This window comes from Oncorhynchus nerka, linkage group LG13 (assembly GCF_034236695.1).
Source record: "Oncorhynchus nerka isolate Pitt River linkage group LG13, Oner_Uvic_2.0, whole genome shotgun sequence".
NCBI lineage: Eukaryota > Metazoa > Chordata > Actinopteri > Salmoniformes > Salmonidae > Oncorhynchus > Oncorhynchus nerka.
The window spans coordinates 39,832,397-39,853,674 of record NC_088408.1 but is presented as its reverse complement, the minus strand read 5'-3'; the positions used below and the strand labels follow the sequence as shown (position 1 = coordinate 39,853,674).

Genomic DNA, 21,278 nt, shown 5'->3' with positions numbered 1-21,278 from the left:
CCGAATGTCCATTGAGAACGCACAACGACTATACCATTTAGCGAAGAATGACGGGAATAATCAAGTCAATAAACGTTGGGTAGTTAGTTAGATAGAATATAGTTAATATACTGGCAAGTTTGATGTTTAAGTAGCCAACTAACGTTAGGTAGCTAGTTAACATACCGGTACATAATGCTGTAATAACATGCTAACAAATTGTCAGACAAAATAGCGTGTAAGGTAACTTATTCGAAAAGTTATTACTTTATTACATTGCTCAACCTTTTTATTGTTTTATTTCACCTTTATTTAACCAGGTAGGCTAGTTGAGAACAAGTTCTCATTTGCAACTGCGACCTTTTCTTAACATTTGTCATAATTAGTTAAAGCGATGAATTTGTATAGGCTCTCGTTGGACCTCATATTTTCCGTCATTTTCTTGAAATCTGAAAACTATGTGAAGCAACACCCATTTATGGAAGAATTGCATTGTGGGCCCTAAAATACGTCATATTGTGGCGAATTTAGTACGACATCCGGGAACTTATGGCACACGACCTACATCATGCTATGACCAATAAGCATACTATATACTCAATTCCCGTCACAAATAGTACGGTTAGTATGAGTATTCTAACACTGCTAATGACTTATAAACAGCTCTAACAATTTTACCCCCACAGGAAATCTACACTGGCAGTTATAGAAAGACCCAATTACTACATACCCATTGATTCTTGAAGAATATAACTTTTATATGCCTGAAATGTTTCAAATGTATTACCCCACCAGAAACCAAAACATATGCATGTATAACACCACTGTTTGTAAAAAATCACTGTATAGCCTCAAAACCTGGTTAAAATGATCATTTTGACCTTATGGATGGCCAGCCCTTGTATTTATAGTGAAGGCAATTCAAGGGGTAGCCCTGAGCTGGACTGAAACCTGGGTCCAGCAACTGTCAAGCCAACACCTTATAACTGTTACGCCAAGATGTCTGAACTTCTTAACGAGGTCGCTAGGTTTTGAGTTACGGTTGCTACAATAGCTTTCTCTATGAATTTGAGAGTGGTTACATTTCTCCAGTCCCCATTCCTCAACCAAGTCTCAGGGCTGACAATTTTTTGCTATTTAAATCCTAGTTTACCCCTATAAAATAGCCGCACATCTATCAACCAATCTGCAGTTCATACAATAACAAAGCTGTCATTCCACCACTGTTTTGGTAATAAGATGATGGGGCTGGAGAAATGTAACTACTCTCAAATTCATAGACGTACCTATGGATGCAAGGACTGACCATCCATGATATCAACATAGTTTTAACCATGTTGAGTGTTTACAGTGTTTGTTTATCATTTAAATTGTTTCTAAACATTGGGGTAAAAAAAAGCCTATTTGGGGTTCTGATGGGGTAAAGAGTTGAACTATGCTCATGAGGCATGTGTTATATTCTTCAAGAATTAATGGCTATAAATCATTTTTAAAAAGTCTAAATATGGATGTAGCTATTGCATATTTCCCCTGTAACACCACACATCAGTTCAAAAACGGCAGAGTTCGTGCCTCTGTTTTTAAGACAGTACTTACTAGTGTTAATCAGGGCCCGTTTATCGTTAGAACCATTGGATGCCTTAACATGCCATTAGGAAACCGAGCCCAGATATCCAGTTTCATCCTCGTCTTCTTCCAATGTGACTCATCTTCCCCTCCTCCTCTTTCTCTTCCTCTTCTTTAACAGTAACATCCTCCTCTTTCACTCTGAACGCGTCTTCCTCTTGTTTAACTGAAACGTCTTTCTCTTCTTCGTTCACTATAACAGCCTCACCCTCTACTTGTTTTTGTATTGTGACATCCACCTCTTCCTCTTTCACGAGAACGTTCAGCCACATTCCCTCTTTCTCCGTCCAACAGACCTCATCTTCTTTAGCAGGAGGAGAGTAACTTAGTGAGGTCATGGTCGGAGATGTTAGCTAGCTAGGCTAATGCTAACTTAACAAGCCCGCTAGATGACTAAGAACAACACCGTAAATATTGCATTAAAACGGATAACTAACTAGACGACAGAAGTGGGTTTAAAACACAGTGGCTAATATACACTAAAGCGTCTAAAGAGATTAATTGGTTCGGCTATTTTGTCTAGTAAGCTACTGAGGTGAATGACTAACTGTTGCAGTTGTTGAAAGAAGCGTTCCGTCCACTAGATTATACGTCACACTAACAGCATCGCCTTAAAGCCCCACACCAGACCTAGTATGTTAATTATATACATCTACATGATGTATTGTTACACCATGTAGGAGCAGTATATACCTAGTCTGTTCATTATATACATCTACATGATGTATTGTTACACCATGTAGGAGCAGTATAGACCTAGTCTGTTCATTATATACATCTACATGAGTTATTGTTACACCTTGTAGGATTAGAATAGATCTACAGTAGCTAGCTGCTAATTTGACTTAATGAAACTGCCTTAAATATGCTGTGGTAAACATGTTTTATTCGCACTAATCAATCAACACATTCCTGTCTTTGCATGTCTCAATATAATGGTATTTTTAATTAAACTAATTTAAAATCATCTTTGTCTGAAAATAAAATATGATCCTCAACTGCGTTTCCCACTCCAGTCAGCAGACGGCGATATGTGATGCTGCTAGCGTGACGTTTAATCTAGGGGACGGTTCTTCATAAACAGCTCTTCAACCACCTCGGTAGCTTGCTAGCCAACAGATTGCTAGCCGAAAGATTCCAGCTGTTTATACGCCTTCGGCGTATATTAGCTAATATGTTTTAGACACACTTCTGTCGTATCTACTTGTTAACCTATTTAATTTAATATTACGTAATTTTTTATTAGTCAGCTATAGTAGCTGGCTGTGTAAGTTAGCACTAGCATGGTCACTAATGATAGCTAGCTAGCTAACATCTCCGAACATGAGCTCCCTAAACTTCTCCCCTCCTGTTAAAGAAGAGGAAGTCTGCTGGACGGAGGAAGAGGGTCTGTGGCTGAACGTTGTGGTGAAAGAGGAGGAAGAGGATGTCAAAATACAAAAACAAGTAGAGGGTGAGGCTGTTACAGTGAAAGAAGAAGCGAAAGACTCGTTCAGAGTGAAAGAGGAGGATGTTATAGTCAAAGAAGAGGAGGAAGAGAAAGAGGAGGATACAGTTTTTGGAGTGAAGAAGGAAGGGGAGATTACTATCACATTGAAAGATGAAGATGAAGAGGAGGAGATAGGATATCTGATTAACACCAGTAAGTACGGCCTTAAATCGGTATTTAACTTTGGATATTCGGAGTTGGCTCGTCAATACCTCTTCAATGAAGGGCCCTAGGATGAGGACCGATATGTCTAGAATCAGACGACGCAGAGAGCAAGCTACTACCTTGTTTTTTCCGTTCTGTTTCCAAAAAGTGACTTAACATATATATTTAAGAAGGGTCTATCTGCTGACCGCAGACTGGGGGGCACAGCATGTACTGAGGTTTTACGGCACACCGTGCTCCCCAATAGTGCCATGTGAGAGTTGGGTTGGCTACACCAAAGATTATGGATATAATAACAAGATGTCTCTCCGCCCAAACAAGGGGAGTCGTTGTCCACAAAGCGGCGCTGCGGATTCTCTAGCTCCCGCCTCCCCTTTCTTTGGGTATACTTCTTATTATTGTCATCCATTGTAATCCACAGACATGAACACACCGTTCTATACAGTCCACCTGATAGAGGTTCATATCTGACAGAGATGAACACACCGTTCTATACAGTCCACCTGATAGAGGTTCATATCTGACAGATGAAAATCTCTTTTAGGAACTTAGAAAGAGGGGGAGTCTAAAGCTGCACCAACTAGGATTGTGCCTTTGGCTTCTGGACAACGAAATAAAGTTGATATGAAAACCAATAGAACAGGAGAGAAATGGCATAGTGGTGGGTCCAATAGAACAGGAGAGAAATGACACAGTGGTGGGTCCAATAGAACAGGAGAGAAATGGCACAGTGATGGGTCCAATAGAACAGGAGAGAAATGGCATAGTGGTGGGTCCAATAGAACAGGAGAGAAATGGCACAGTGATGGGTCCAATAGAACAGGAGAGAAATGACACAGTGGTGGGTCCAATAGAACAGGAGAGAAATGACATAGTGGTGGGTCCAATAGAACAGGAGAGAAATGACATAGTGGTGGGTCTCCAATAGAACAGTAGAGAAATGACAGAGTGATGGGTCCAATAGAACAGGAGAGAAATGGCATAGTGGGTGGGTCCAACAGGTAAATAAATTGAGATAAATTTGCCCAAATTATATAATAACTCCTGTCTATACAGAAAGAAAGAAAATCCTTTACCAGAAAGTGTGACGTTGCCACAGAGGAATCAGGGATCATTAGCTTCTTTAAAAAAATAGCTGTGTATGGTTTCAAATCACAAGCTTGTAGGCTTATGCCTATTTGGGTAGTGTGTGTGGCAATATAGGCCTCGTTGATTACTGAGTTGCGGCTGTCCGTGACAAGCATCTCAAATTGGTGTGAAGATAATGTCTCTTGAGTATAATTTAAAATGTTGAGACAAGAAGAAGGGGAGGGTTGTGTGGTGAAGATATAAGTGAGTCTCTTTAGAAAAAGTGTAGTACTGTAGAAACACCCTCCAACATGAAGGACTTCCCCAGTATAGTACTGTAGAAACACCCTCCAACATGAAGGGCTTCCCCAGTATTGTACTGTAGAAACACCCTCCAACAGGAAGGGCTTCCCCAGTATAGTACTTTAGAAACACCCTCCAACGTGAAGGGCTTCCCCAGTATTGTACTGTAGAAACACCCTCCAACATGAAGGGCTTCCCCAGTATTGTACTGTAGAAACACCCTCCAACATGAAGGGCTTCCCCAGTATAGTCCTGTAGAAACACCCTCCAAGGATAATTTGTCTTTCTGATTTTGAATTGTAAGACACAATTATTAGTCCATACTGCTGTAACCCATAGTAACACATTAGATAACATTCATAACATGGAACAACAGTAACCATAGTAACACATTGGATAACACTCACAACATGCAACGACAGTAACTATAGTAACACATTAGATAACATTCACAACATGGAACAACAGTAACCATAGTAACACATTGGATAACACTCACAACATGCAACAACAGTAACTATAGTAACACATTGGATAACATTCACATGGAACAACAGTAACCATAGTAACATTGTTTCCCCCAAAAAATCTAAAGGAAGTTTGTTCTGAAGTGTCTGTCCTCTATCTGAGAGAGAAAAAAAAATGTTTTTAACCCCTTATTTATGTCACTAAAGTCTTTCCACATTTTGTTACGTTACAGCCTTATTCTACAATGGATTAAATAAATACAAATCCTCATCAATCTACACATAATACCCCATAATGACATCACAATACCCCATAATAACGAAGCAAAAATAGGTTTTTAGAAAAAGGTTAGGTTTAAAGAAAAATCAAATACATTATTTACCTAAGTATTCAGACCCTTTGCTATGAGACTCGAAATTGAGTCCAGGTGCATCCTGTTTCCATTAATCATCCTTGAGATGTTTCTACAACTTGATTGGAGTCCACCTGTGGTAAATTCAGTTGATTGGACATGATTTGGAAAAGCACACACCTGTCTGGCTACCACAGCATTCTGAAGCATTTCGCTACACTCGCATTAACATCTGCTAACCATGTGTACAGTGGGGCAAAAAAGTATTTAGTCAGCCACCAATTGTGCAAGTTCTCCCACTTAAAAAGATGAGAGAGGCCTCTAATTTCCATCATAGGTACACTTCAACTATGACAGACAAAATGAGAAAAAAAATCCAGAAAATCACATTTAGGAATTTTAATGAATTTATTTGCATATTACGGTGGAAAATAAGTATTTGGTCACCTACAAACAAGCAAGATTTCTGGCTCTCACAGACCTGTAATTTATTTTTTAAGAGGCTCCTCTGTCCTCCACTCGTTACCTGTATTAATGGCACCTGTTTGAACTTGTTATCAGTATAAAAGACACCTGTCCACAACCTCAAACAGTCACACTCCAAACTCCACTATGGCCAAGACCAAAGAGCAGTCAAAGGACACCATAAACAAAATTGTAGACCTGCACCAGGCTGGGAATTCTGAATCTGCAATAGGTAAGCAGCTTGGTTTGAAGAAATCAACTGTGTGATTGTTTGGGATGAATTGGACCGCAGAGTGAAGGAAAAGCAGCCAACGCTCAGCATATGTGGGAACTCCGTCAAGACGGTTTGAAAAGCATTCCAGGATAAAGTAATCACTCTCACCCCCCTTAAAAGATTTAGATGCACTATTGTAAAGTGGCTGCTCCACTGGAAGTCATAAGGTGAATGCACCAATTTGTAAGTCGCTCTGGATAAGAGCGTCTGCTAAATGACTTAAATGTAATGTAAATGTAAATGTAATTCCAGGTGAAGCTGGTTGAGAGAATACCAAGAGTGTGCAAAGCTGTCATCAAGACAAAGGGTGGCTACACGGTGGCTACAAATATATTTAGATTTGTTTACCACTTTTTTGGTTACTACATGATTCCATATGTGTTATTTCATAGTTGTCATGTCTTCACTATTATTCTACAATGTAGAAAATAGTAAAAATAAATAAAAACCCTTGAATGAGCAGGTATGTCTGTAACTGATGTGAAATGGCTAGCTAGTTAGCGGTGGTGCGCGCTAATAGCGTTTCAATCGGTGACTTCACTCGCTATACTGTTACATTGATGCTGTTGACCCGGATCACTGGTTGCTACGGAAAAGGGGGAGGTCAAAAGGGGGGTGAGTGTAATCGATGTGATATGGCTAGCTAGTTTGCGGTGGTGCGTGCTAAAAGGGTTTCAATCGGTGACGTCACTTCCTCTGAGACCTTGAAGTAGTGGTTCCCCTTGCTCTGAAAGGGCAGCGGCTTTTGTGGAGCGATGGGTAACGATGCTTCATGGGTAAATGTTGCTGATGTGTGCAGAGGGTCCCTGGTTCGAGCCCTGGTCGGGCGAGGGGACGGAAGCTATACTCTTACATGTCCAAACTTTTTTTTTTTTTTTTTTACATTATTATTATTTTATTTTTTTCTGTGATGACCAGTTCTGCTCTTTTATTGAGGGATATAGTCTAGATTACACCTCATAGGAAGAGAGTTTTATCATGTGGAGGTTTAATTCAGGTCTCTGTTTAACTAGATACTGTTTGTCTTTGGCAGGAGAGAGACCAGACTCTCACTATGACAGCAGGAAGAGTCCCTCAGGGAAACCAGACCCAGAGACACCCAAAACAAGTGAGACAACACCACTGCTCCCATTGTGAAAAGAGTTTTCGCTGGTTAGGGAACCTAAAACGCCATGAGAGGACACACACAGGAGAAAAGCCATACCACCAATGTGGTATGGCTTCCAATGTGAAAAGAGATTTTCCAGATCAGGGGACTTAAAGGCTTATGAGTGAATTAGTGAATAGACACAGAGCTTAATGTGAGTTTCCTTGAGTAGCACTCCTGATCTTGCGCTGATAGTGCGCTGTAATATTCAGAATACATTGTGAAAATTTAAAATCTTCGCTCACCATTTTTGCTCCAGGCAGATATACTACATCCATAACTAGCAGTTTCCTCATCAGGAGGGAGGTGTTTCTGCAATCAAATTGTGTGCGCATCGCCCTCGTGCTGCAATTTTAGCAAACACAGAAAGGGGCCGATATTGGAGACCAAAAGTCGTCTGGCACAGTGCTTAGGATTTCAACAACTTGAATAACTTATTTCTAGCCTACAATCATCGATGTTACTACTAATGTGAAAACAAGACAAACTAGAACTTTCTCACTTGACTGTCTTAAGGCAATTGTCAAATAATTTTAACATTCATTACAGATGTCAATTGTTGTATAACATGGCTACGCTGTTGGCATCACCTTTTACTATGGATTTCCACTGTTGTGGGCCTTTAACCATCTGCCTGACTCTGTTCACACAGGAAAGAGACGTGACTATCTTGGATCCTCTGGGGAGCCTCAACAACTTCATGATGCTGATGAGGCAGAGAAAGGTCTCTCCAGATCTGAACTCCTCAAGAAGCACCAGCAGAGACCCACAGGGAAAAAATCTCACTGCTGCTCTGACTGTGGGAAGAGATTCACCTCCTCAGCAGGCATTACAATTCATCAAAGAATCCACACAGGAGAGAAACCTTATAGCTGTGCTCAATGTGGGAAGAGATATCTTACATGTAGCAGTCTAACTAAACACCAGAGAACACACACAGGAGAGAATCTATTTAGCTGCTCTGACTGTGGAAAGCGTTTTGTTTCTTCAGGATGTTTAGAATCACACCAGAGAACACACACAGGAGAGAAACCTTATAGATGTGATCAATGTGGGAAGAGTTTTGTTACTTCTAGCAGTCTGACTATACACCAGAGAACACACACAGGAGAGAAACCTTATAGCTGTGATCAATGCGACAAGAGATACTCTAGCAAAAGATCTCTGATCAAACATCAGAAAAAACATACATGAAGGAGTTGTTTCAAGATATCAATTAAATAAAATCTCAAAATGTAGAATGTTTTAACATTGTAGTAGGAGTATTTTAATGTCACAATGTAGAACCCTAAATGTTTGCCCCCTGTTCAATTGATTTCAGTGTGATATGGATATTAGCCTCTGGAAAAATCCAGGCTCTGAAATGGAAGAGTACTATTTATGTGGTCTAACAAAAAGTGACTAACAAAAAAAGAGTTGTGTTGCACTTACCGCGTTGGCGACCTACTTGAATCAATATGTAAGCTAGCTGTTTTCTACAAGTTGTCTTCTAACCAGTGATGGACACATTATTCCCAGATTCCGTGTGGTTTTTGAGCTGTTAGTTTGATGAGTGATGACAAATAAGTGTTCCATTTCTCCGAAATGTAGCTGACTGTCTTCTGCAGGTTGTCCTCTAACCAGTGAGGTAACAGATATCTCCCATTTTCATTTGTTTTTTTTAGCTGTGTTAGTTTCAACAGCACATACAACCTGATTTCCCCCCTAATCGAAATCAGGGATTTATTGCTACTCGTCAAAACAACAGTGTTTCTGGTGTTTGTGCAGTTTATAAGGTGCTTGTTTAAAAAATACAAGTAATATGATTATTGTTGCAGATGTTTGTTGATATTGTACATGTTATGTTTAGGTTTTCAATATATCACAACCTGTTTCTGCATATTTGTTATTGATTTGGACACGTTAAAACTGTGTTTTGACATTGGGGCTATACCACCAAAATAGCAAAATCTTGACCAATATACGTTAGGTTTTAGTTGAAATTATGTGATTTTGTCAATGACTTTAAAACAACTTAATTTCAACGTACTTGCAGCCTATACACATGGACGCAGAATAATAAATTGGCCAATAGTCCATTTTATTAACAATCTTACATCACTCCAGTATTTCTTGACAAAATGTGACGCTAATTGTCTTCAAGGAAGTTAGTTGTTCAACTGAATGTATCTTCCGCATTTAACCCAACCCCTCTGAATCAGAAAGGTGCGGGGGGTTGCCTTAATCAACGTCCACGGCAAGTTACCTGCCTTGCTCAGAACGACAGATTTTTACATTGTCAGCTCCGGGATTCAGATCCAGCAACCTTTCGGTTACTGGCCCAACGCTCTAACCACTAGGCTACCTGCCACTACTGAAGAAGCATGTCTCAAATCACCTACTCATATTTCAAACATCCAGCCTGACAAAAGATACAGGTTTTTATTATTCCATGCTGCACCAAACCATGGGACGGTTGAGCTAACGTAGGCTAATGCAATTAGCATACGGTTGTAAGTTACATGAACATTTCCCAGGACATGGATATATCTGATATTGGCAGAAAGCTTAAATTATTGTTAATCTAACAGCAATGTCCAATTTACAGTAGCGATTACTGTGAAAGAATACCATGCTATTGTTTGAGGAGAGTGTATAATTTTGAACATGAAAACATATTAAAAAACATATTAGGCACATTTTAGCAGTCTTGATACATTTTTACAGAGATGCAATGGTTCATTGGATCAGTCTAAAACGTTGCACATACACTGCTGCCATCTAGTGGACAAAATCTAAACGGCACCTGGGCTGGAATAATACATTATGGCCTTTCTCTTGCATTTCAAAGATGATGGTACAAAATTCTTTACAAAAAACGGTTGTTTGATTCTTTGTATTATCTTTAACCAGATCTTTTCTGTTATATTCTCCTACATTCCTTTCACATTTCCACAACTTTCAAAGTATTTCCTTTCAAATAGTACCACGAATATGCATATCCTTCCTTTAGGGCATGAGCTTCAGACAATTACATTTTGGTATGTCATTTTAGGTGAAAAAAGGGGGGGGGGCATATCCTAAGTGAATTATTGCCAATACATATGAACAAAGGGGTGTACATTTGGTGTTGATATTTTATATTTACAATTCATGTAATATTTAGTAATCATGATTATTTATGCAACCAACTGACAATTTTTGGGGACAAATTATATTGACATTGTTGCCCTGCTTTTAGAATATCAGGGTTCATTCTCAGATGTGCCAACCCAAATGTAAAAGAGCATGCCATTGGGGACTGGGCCCCGATCCAACAACATGCCTTTCGAGTGAACCCTGAAAAGAGAGAGAAGCTCCGCAGTGAGGTGGAAAGTAACTACAGATATTGCAGGAGTTTCCCCTTGAAATCAGACATGTCCGTGGTAAGGACAACTTGGTTGCTGATTGTCTCAAGGGTGGGCAGTCAAAATGTTTTGTGTTCTGCATTTAGCCAGTGAGTTGCCATGGATCACAATTTATTTAGATTTTCCGTATTGGAGATGAGTTATGTTTGGGCTCGTTCCAAGGGGACGAGAGTTCTAGAAGCTAGTGAGTTTTAGGAAGACGAGAGTTCTAGAAGCTAGAGGGGAAAACATTTTTTTTCTTGTTTTTAATTATTGACAGTCAGGTGACACCATGTTTATATTGGTGAAGTTGAAGCATTGTAGTTGATTATAATGTGAAATGGAAGTTGTTTTCTGTTGGTTGTAAGCATTCTCTTATGGTGTTACAGTCTTTGGTTTTGAGGTTTGGATTTTAGCACGTATATCTCATTAGCTCGTAGGACGCACTGATTGGTGTCACCTCGTTAATCAGTATGTGTTACACCTGTGCTGGCTTGTCCATCTCATTAGTGGGAAGGTGTTTCACCTGAGCTGTTCCAGGTTCTATTTAATAAGAGTGTCTGGCCCTGTGCTCCAGTTGTCTTGATAGATGTGGCGAGTCAACAACTTTAGTTGCACTACCGTTTTGGTTTGTTTCTTGTTTTTTAGTTTGTAGGTTTTTCTTTTGTTTTCCTCTTGGGCAGATTTAGTGGGTCTCATGGTGGGTGTCTTTTAGGTCCCAGTTGTTGTTACTAGTCAACTTTCCGTGGACACTGAGTGCAAAACTGCAAGATTATGTTATAATACTTTTATTGCCTCAAATGGTTGTTTTATGCAACAGAATAGAGGGTTCTTATAACTATTGTGTCTGTGTGTTCTACTAATGATGGGCCTCTGGGAGAAAACACTGACCGGAGATTTACAATATATTTTGGGTGATAAAACCTAAAGAGACCGCATTCCAGGGCATGAGTTAATGTTTCTGTTCTATATGGTACCAGGGAGAGACAACCTCAGAGCCAGACCCTGGTCTCTACACAAAGAATACTGTTTTTACAGCAGATATTGTCTTCTGAGAATAATAAGTATCTTTCATACAAATCTTAATCTTGTGACCCGTTCTATACATCTGTTGTTCGTCATGTAGGTTGAAAGGGGTGTATCTTGGCTATAAAAGACCTTTGTATCGTGGCACTCAACGAATCATCTAGGGGTGATTCGTCGACCAGCTATCATATTATCGTAGAGGACTCAATTGATTCACTTTATATTTGTGTGTTGTCTTGACCTGCTCCATTATTAAGTGATTAAAGATTTAGTTTAAGAATAACTCTGACTTGTGTGGTAAGTTTGTCTCTCCTCATTTGATATTTAAGAAATTAACCACCACATTTGGCGACAGGAATGTGAATCTTCACTTGGTGACCGCTCCTGACAACCTGGGTAAATGGTGCACGAGAGATCCCTCTAAATTGGGATCTCAGGGAGACCACAAAGAAATGTGGAAATATTCCTGCAGGTTAAAATATTGTTGAAAAAAAACTAATTGACTAGGTATGTTTGGGAATAGCATTGTGTGACTGTGATATGAGAGTTGTGTTCCTCCTAGAGATCTATAGTTCCTCACAGAGATCTATGCTTAATCAGATGATTGACATTTGGATAATAACCTTTGATATAACTTTATCTTGGGGTTCCTTCACTGCCCATCATAGGATATCACGGGGTGGTATTGAGAGCGGGATGATATTGACCGGGGGGTTGCATGGTTGTTGTGAGTACCTAAGAATTTCTTACATTTTATATGGATTCTGTGAATATATGAAAATATGATGAATTGTATGTGTGTATAATCGATTACGGGCAATTGTCTCAGAAACTGATTGGAGTGTGTCCACTTTAGGTTAATTTCCCTCCACAAGGGGGCATACATGTAACATTTCCAAAATGGGATAGTATTGTACATGTAACGTTATGCCCCCTTGTGAGTTAATAGTATTGCATGCTGTAGCAGGCTATATAAAGAGGAAGACCTCCTTTGACGATTCAGTTCGTTGTAACATCTCGTCTGGACAGGTCACCGTCCTTAGTTAGTTAGTTAACGTCAACGAAGCTAACGTCAGCTAGTTCATTATCACAAAAGTGAGAACTTCTCTAGATTGGAAATTTACGTTAATGAGAGTTGTAAGGAATTGCTATTTCGTATGCAGGTGACTAACTTACTGCTAATTACATGGCTACAACTCACAGTAAAGCCTGTGGGGTCCCCTACAGGATAGCTCCCACATTACACACATAATCTCCTTTTATTTTTAACCGAACACTGTGTGCCCGAAGAAGATCCTACGATGACGGACAGACAACTGAGCCAATGGCGGAAGACTACAGACTACAACCAGCTGAACCAATCCGGAGATCCGATCTTCCTAGGGTCAACCTACTTTCTGTGACGTATATAAGAGCTGTGCTGACTGTTTACGCTCTCTCTGCCTGCCGTTCCACACGAACTAACGGAAGAGCCGTAATTACGTTGTAATACATATTTTCACTCTGAATAAACTGTTTACTCGTCATAAAATTTACCACTTAGTCTGAATCGATCCTTGACCGGCTCACCCATCTACATATCCAATTGCTAACAGAAATGGTAGCAGAGGATGGTTAACTAACGGTCCAGTCGAAGCGAGCAGATTGGATGTGAGAGAGGGGTGAGCGCGTGGAGAGGAAGATCCGAGAAGGACGGGTGATTTGATTCTCGGGGGGTGGACAACAATTCTACTCAACTCGGGAAACTGATCTAAAGGTGCACCATAAATAAGGTAAGCAAAACCTGTTAAATCAAACTTTGCATATTGTCGTATAGTCTGCCTAAATTTTGATCAGTATTTCCGAGTAAGTATGAATTCTTGTGTAAATTTATAATTTGCTGACGAGTCGAAAAGAACAGTGTAGTGAAGATATGTAGTAACAAGCCAGCGACGGCTGGTGTGATCTGAATCACTGATGAGATATCAGTCACAGTCTGATAGCTTTCAATGATGAGAGATCAATTAAAGGCCTAAAAAGTTCCAATAGGGATCGGACATATATAAATTCAGTTCCGATAGGGGTTGGACATGCGCATCAATGCTGATAGGGGTTAGTGCGATAGGGATCGGGAATAGAGATCAGTCAGAAACCTAACGCCGAGGGGGAGAAATGGAAATTTTGTCCCGGGAACCGGTCGAGGCTAGACTGATAAGAGATTCGCCGATAGGGGTCGGCTTTCAGGGGTCAGAGAGATAACGTGTATTAATTAATTCTGATAGGGGTTAAATTCGATAGGGATCAGTAGGGGATAGAATTGGATTCTAGAGTTGAATTCTATCCAGTAAATCCGCTTAGCTCGGTCTGATAGGGGTCGATTTAATAAGAGGTCAGAGATATAACCAGTAATTGTATGTTTTGTCTATTTGTAACTGTTAATATGTACCTATGACTTCTGTGTTCTGACAGTTGTTATAGAATTTTATTAATTGGCCTGTACTGAGTTATTTTAATAGGAATGAGTGAATTGTGATTGACCAATATGTTAAATTCCTTCGGGACCCTGTTTGTTCTGAAATCTGCATAGAAAACTGTCCTAATTATATATATATTGGGTTGTGTATAGAGGTGAGGGAAAGCAGAGGCTGTGTTTTAACATGTAACGGACACGATTATGAATGTTGGAAATTCAATGAGAATTTCATACGAATGAATGTGGTGATAGATGAACCGAATCTGCATGTAAAATGTCCTATTGATACGTTGTGTACTATCGAATAGGTCTTGTGGAGGTGTGGTTATAGTTAAATGATAGATGAACCGAATCTGCAAGTAAAATGTCCTATTGATAACGAATAGGTCTTGTTGAGGTGTGGTTGGATTGAATGAATCTGCATGAAAAATGCCCTGTTGAAAAGCTGTCTACTATTTAACAGGTTATGTGAGAGGTGTAGTCGAGTGGATGTAGGATGTGTGAGTTTGGCGTTCCACTAGACAGAGATCGGGAATGATGTGACCATTGCACATCAAACAATAACATAATATAACCAGAGTTGACTAGAGATTTTGAGACCGGGGAAATTAAATTGAGAGAAACGTTTGTTGCGGAGTAAACCGCTAGGTTGGGATACGTAACTGGGCTATTATGCACACGTGCTGATAGACAAGGCCATCTCAGTAGTCGAATGACCGTGCAAACTTGATTGACAGCCGCCGGGCTAAAACACTGATTTTCGCTTTTTTCATTCCTGTTGATATTGCCTAAAGAGATTGCTATAGAATCGCTCAAATTTAAATGTATAATCAGGAACAAAATGACTGATGTGTAATTGAAATAATATCTGAATATAATATTTAAATATTGAGACTAAATAGTTGAATAGATCCCTTGGTTGTGCGCTCCACAAATCCCATACCGACCCATGCGTTTTTCTCGAACTAAAACATACAAAGGAGAAGCTCAGAGATAAGACAGAGCACGTGCAGCAGTGTCTCTTCGAGTACATCGTGGGTATTAATCAACGTCGGGCGAAGTATATGCTAACTATATTCAGATAGAAGGAGAGAATTCGATTAAAACTACGATTAAATTCCGATTGAATTAAATAAAATCACGATTAAAAATTCACAATGGCGACCCTCAATACTCCAAAGCTGAGGTTTAATGAGTTCCTAGAACAAAAAATAGAATATAGATCAGGGGAAAGAAACAATGGAAGCACATGAAGAAAGTTTGGGAGGGATTAAAGCTAAAATGGACACAGGAAGGTCATTTAGGAGGGGAACCGCCATCCGCAGTTCAGCTGAAAACAATGGAATGTGGGTTAAGAGAGAAAGAGGCAGAAAAGAACAAAATTCACGTATTTAAGAAAGAAGGGTCAGATACGAAGGGAGCGAGATTAATGAGAATCCTAATTGAGGGAAAACTTTGGGCGTTTAAATTAGTGCTATTTTCTGTTGTTCAGATGCCGGAGTAACAAATGCAGATAACTGAAAATTGGGTCTATTTGCGGAGAATCTCAGTGGTGGAGTTCTCGCCTGCCACGTGGGAGGCCGGGGTTCGGTTCCCAGTTGAGGTGTAAAGAGCAGTTATATATGTCTGAGTTTTTGGTTTTAATTAAACTAATTGTTTTGCAGAGAAAGTTATAGTCACTAGTATTGGTATAAGATATAAACTGAACGTTTTAAATAGTTTGTTTGGTTCAAATTGAAAGACTAATTCATTCAACTTAATATAAGAACGGAGATTTTGATGCAAGGCGATGTCTGTTCACTAAATGATTTGTTGGGAATAATACATTGGGAAAAGAGTCGTAATTAAAATGCTAATTCAAAGACGAGACAGTAACTTAAATCAAATTAATTCTGAATAATAACGAGGGAACAATTACGATAGATTTGTGTCCATCGAAATGTTTTTATAAGATTAGCGAATTGAGAGATGTTGATTGATGTTGTAAACTCTAAATCAGGATTCAACAGATGTGATAAATTAGGTTTGGTTTATCGAACCCGAAATACTGTTGTTGCAGACAGCCAACCATTATTTACAATGAGTTGAAAATCGTTGCGAAATGAGTCAAGATTGAGCGCTTGTTGATGACATCACTAGCGAGGTTTCCGTCGCCACGGAAATGATGTCTTGACTGGGGGTGACAGAGAAAATGGTTAGTGTCCTTTAAAAGGAGTATGTAAATCGTCAGGAAAGATGCTAAAAACTAGCAGCTGATTCGCTGGGTGGGTATCATTGATTTGTGGCGTTTATTTGGACTGTAATTGGGCCGTGAGAGAGAGGGATTGGATGTCTGAGTCATAAAACATCGTGATGGTGGATTCTGATGGTTGTTGATTTTTGGTTTGATCGTTTGAATAGCACCAGTGAATTTGAGCACTGTTTCCATTATGTGGAACGGTGTCAGGGTATTAATGGTGAAAAGCAACCTCTATGGTAAAACATAATTGTACATGTTTCGGTAAACTAGCGAGGTTGAATTTGGTTATTTGAACATTTCCCTTGATACGTAACAGGGGCAAGTTGTTTTTCCTTGAGGAACACGCAGATGGTGTTTTGTTTTATTGAGATGTAAATGTGAGTTGAAGGAGCCAAGGGAAAATACGTTATTTTTATTAAATATCAGGGATTATAATATTGGGGAGAATGAGGCCATAAACGACCAAATTGGAAAGGCCTGGAAGTTTTGATTAATCATTAAGGTTTGCAAATATATACACATAAAACATTTGTTAGGACTATTTGTTTTGGTGCAAAGGTATTTTAAAGAGACACGCTCAAATATGGAACATTATGAGTTTTTATTTTATGAGTTTTAAATTACACAAGTGAATTTGGATTTTAAGGATAAAGGGTTCTTTAATATGTCTAGTGTAGTATAGAACTTGACTATAAAAGGGTGGGTTGACTCATGGACCTTATCATCACTGTCTTCTAAGGTCTGATCAGCCTTGGGGGAGAGTCATTGGTATAATGAATGTGGTCATATTGAGTACTAGTTTTAAGGTAAATTCATTATAAAGGAGTTTAGGTTAGGAGGTTAGGATAGGATATATATTAAGCCAATAGGGCAGGGAATTACATAGAAAAATAAGTTTCAGTTCTTAGGGGTGATAAATCACTGTAGACAAGGAATTCTGCACTCTGCAACATATATTAAATTCATGTTATTGTCAGATAGAATACTGAGAGTCCTTGAAGGAAGGATTTTGATATGATAAGCAATTTGTTTTGAATTTTTTTTTTACCATTAGGGGTTTAAAAAAAAAAATAGTATTAAATTTAACAGGTATATAGGACATCTGTGATGATTTAGGATTATTGTTAGGTTAATTAAGGAAATGTAAGGACTTTAGAGATTGACACTCATAGACATGATTTTGGATAAAGTCAAACAGTTAGAAGCTTAGTGGTATTTGAGAAATATGAGAGAAAAGGTTTAAATTGGTAAATATATATTTAAGAAAATATATAAGTAGCGCAGATAGTTCTTAAGTAGATAAGAAACTTGACAGGGAATTGGTACTGGATTGACGCCCAAGGGAGAATTGGACATGTGGAAAACTAAAAGGGGCTCCTTCATGATGTCAGACATAAGGATAATATACTAATCTTACCTAAGTCAGTATTTAGAGTAGGTAAGGTTGATACCTGGGCAGAGTCAGGTATCAAAAGGGGGATGGGTAAATTGTGGTCTAGGATAGGATGGGGCTTATTGGATAGGAAACTAAAAAATAAAAAAAATGTAAGCTAACAATTGGGAATAGAAGTTAAAGATATAATCAGATAAAACATATGAGAAATTGTTTGTTAACCAAGCCTGTATGTCCAGGATTGTATGCATTACAGGTGAACTACAGGTGAAGTCACTCAATCCAGTCCCAGAGGCTTGGGGACCATAGAAGACCCCTGGTGACAGCTAGCTGAAAGAGCTACCCAGATTCATATCGCACGGCGGAAGGGTAAGACATTTTTTCACTGTCGGACAATAAACAGAGTTCGGGAGAAGAACTGGAATTAACAGAATTCCGGGGGCCAACTCTCGAATGAAGTAACCCTACCTGTCCTATCACCCCTGTTTTTGTTCATAGAGGTGAAGATGTGTCTGGCTCTGGCTAAGTGATGTGTATTTTGTTCCAAAATAAGCATAAGAGATCCCTAGATCTGGGTAGATAAGAAGTTAGAATAGAGATTACACGGTAACCGACTTCGGACAGTTCTGGGATTGGAGAAGAGGGTATCCTTATAGCATGGAGGATCCCACAAGGGTGGATAGGTTTTCCATGATATGGGGAAATCTGGGAGCAATGTTGAACTTTGTAAAGGTGATGAAATCCTACTAACCATCAAAACTATTAAGCTCTCTGATGCAGGAACTCACACCCTCGGACTACAAAGGACGAGGACAGACATGATGGGTGTGTTTTCTATCAAGGTACTGCCAAGACCAGAGGTAACCGGACACACTCCTCTACCACCACTGTGTTAAAAAATACCATTCAGGTAATTAATGTTAGAGACTATTCGGCTATTGATCAATTAGAAACTGAGACTGGTTTTGATAGTAGGGACAATTTGTGGCTGTCTTATATGAGGTACACAGCTAAAACCCTGAGAGGAAAGGACTGTATTATTTGAAGTTATGCTAGACCTGTTCTGGCTACACCCATTTGCTGTAGGAGAAGGAGAGGGGTGGTTGTGTATTTTGAGAAGTTTTTACCAGGTTAAGCCCAATTCAACCCTCTGTTCCTCTTTGAGCCTTGTGTTTCCTGCAGTACCTCCTCATCGGGCCTCTTGGGGTGTTGAGGCATATGGGGGCAATTACGAGTGCATCACGGGTACAGGTAATGGCATTGATTATGGGAGATTGCCTGAAGCTGATTGCAGGAGTAACATAAACCATTAATTCCACTTGGCCAGTTACAGGCCTAAACCAAACTAGTGGTCTGGCTGATGTATGGTGGATGAGTGAAGCCAAAAGAGGGCTGAGACCCATTCTTAGAGGAGAATGGCAAGGTACGTGTGGTCTGACCAGTTTGATAATTCCACTGACCATTGTTGATGTTGTTGCTGAACAGCTGCTGAGTTCTGTAACCAGGGGACCTGAAAACATTCCATCCCATGGGAGACAAATGTAGTAGTGCTCCATGGACAGAGGATGTAGTTGACATACACTAACCTGTTGGGAGTGCCAGTGGGGATTCCTCATGAGTTTCAGGCCTTGGGTAGGAATGATGGACTCTGGCACTTACTACCTACTATGGGTCCAGCCATGGTGGATGCTGGACAGACTGCATGGATTAATTATATCTACTATGATCAACAGCGTTTTGTGAATTACTCCCGTGATGCACTCACTAGTATGTCTGAACAGCTTGAGGCCACATTTGGGGTTTCCAGACAGAATAGACTTGCCTTGGATATGCTTCTTGCCAGTCAGGGGGACGTCTGCAAGATGTTCGGTAAACAATGTTGCACGTATATTCCTAATACCAGTCCAGATGATAGTTTTTAAACTTCACAATCTAAGGCGGGGTTGATGCACTATCTGCTAAGATGAGGTCCACGGGGGGGGGTGGAGGAGTCTGTTCTCTTGGCCTGGTTTGGTAAGTGCACTGGTAGGATGGTTACTGGATTTCTGACCCTAATTCTTGTATTATTTGTTATTGATGTGATGTGCTGCTTGCATCATGCTGTGTTTTGACAAGTCTGTTACAGATGTGGTGAGGGCTTCAGGCATATGCCTTTGCTTGATGCTCCAGTTGGCGATGCTGATACGGACGCATGCTTTCAGGGGAGGATGGGACTGACTGATGATGACACATGGTTTGGAGTCCCTGGGTGGCATGGAGCCCACCTGGTACAGGATAGAAGTAGCTGAGAGGACCAGATGGTTTCTAATAATTCTTTACTCTGTTTTCCATGACCAAAGTTTTATCCTACATCTTACATGTCAATAACAATAAAGTTTTATCCTGTTTTTGATAAGTGACACCCTAGTGGGTGACAAGGGGGAAACAAAGGCATATATCACTTGTAATTAGTAATAAACTGTTTATTATTTTCATGAAATGCTATGACTGCTGAAATAAAGGATAATTGAGTGACACCCTAGCAGGAGTAAAAAGGGGGATCCAGTTGCTTTTATTGATTAAGCTTCTCCATTGTATGTCGTGTCCCATCTGGGATGGGAAGAGGGGGAAATTATTTTTCTTTGTGGGCCATTTCCGGATAGACATACCTAGTTTAGGATATTTTTCCTTTTTGGATTATGTCTTCGTTTTTGCTTGGAGTAATGTATCTGGACTATATCACATCTCTTAGGAGATGTGAAGAGAGGGTATCAGAAACTTTTTCCTGCTGGAAAAAGTTGGCTAATGTGGACAATAATTTTTACTTTTATTTTGAGCTGTTCTCCGCTCTGTTAAATGAGGGTTGTAAGTTCCTAGGTGGCTGGTAGCCAACTTAGTACATAGTGGGATTGAATGGAGAACATGATGGTAATACATAAATATCTATTTCTGTTTAATACCGTGCCTTATTTCATAGTCCTTATGGGAAAAGTTTCTCTTTGTGTCTGGATCCAGTTAGGTTGTGTCACGTCTCTGGTGAGACGTGAAGAGAGGGTTTTGTAAGGAATTGCTATTTCGTATGCAGGTGACTAACTTACTGCTAATTACATGGCTACAACTCACAGTAAAGCCTGTGGGGTCCCCTACAGGATAGCTCCCACATTACACACATAATCTCCTTTTATTTTTAACCGAACACTGTGTGCCCGAAGAAGATCCTACGATGACGGACAGACAACTGAGCCAATGGCGGAAGACTACAGACTACAACCAGCTGAACCAATCCGGAGATCCGATCTTCCTAGGGTCAACCTACTTTCTGTGACGTATATAAGAGCTGTGCTGACTGTTTACGCTCTCTCTGCCTGCCGTTCCACACGAACTAACGGAAGAGCCGTAATTACGTTGTAATACATATTTTCACTCTGAATAAACTGTTTACTTGTCATAAAATTTACCACTTAGTCTGAATCGATCCTTGACCGGCT

The 21,278-nt window shown here is 39.8% G+C and overlaps 2 protein-coding genes across 3 annotated transcripts in view; one reads left to right on the top strand and one right to left on the bottom strand.

The window, feature by feature from the left end:
- The window catches only part of LOC115140421 (zinc finger protein 239-like), a 105,800-nt gene that overhangs the window by 30,547 nt on the left and 53,975 nt on the right, over positions 1–21,278 (bottom strand). The gene's annotated exons all lie outside the window — the stretch shown is intronic.
- LOC115139524 (proline-, glutamic acid- and leucine-rich protein 1-like) lies at positions 2,653–7,326 on the top strand. The gene is made up of 2 exons (XM_065026076.1): positions 2,653–3,247; positions 7,223–7,326. The coding sequence occupies exons 1-2, from the start codon at positions 2,929–2,931 to the stop codon at positions 7,324–7,326; spliced, it is 423 nt and encodes a 140-aa protein (XP_064882148.1). The 5' UTR covers positions 2,653–2,928.

Coding starts and splice junctions, on each gene's coding strand:
- LOC115139524 (XM_065026076.1), top strand. CDS start 2,929: ATGAGCTCCCTAAACTTCTCCCCTCCTGTTAAAGAAGAGGAAGTCTGC. Junction 3,248..7,222: donor AGGATATCTGATTAACACCA/GTAAGTACGGCC, acceptor TGTCTTTGGCAG/GAGAGAGACCAGACTCTCAC.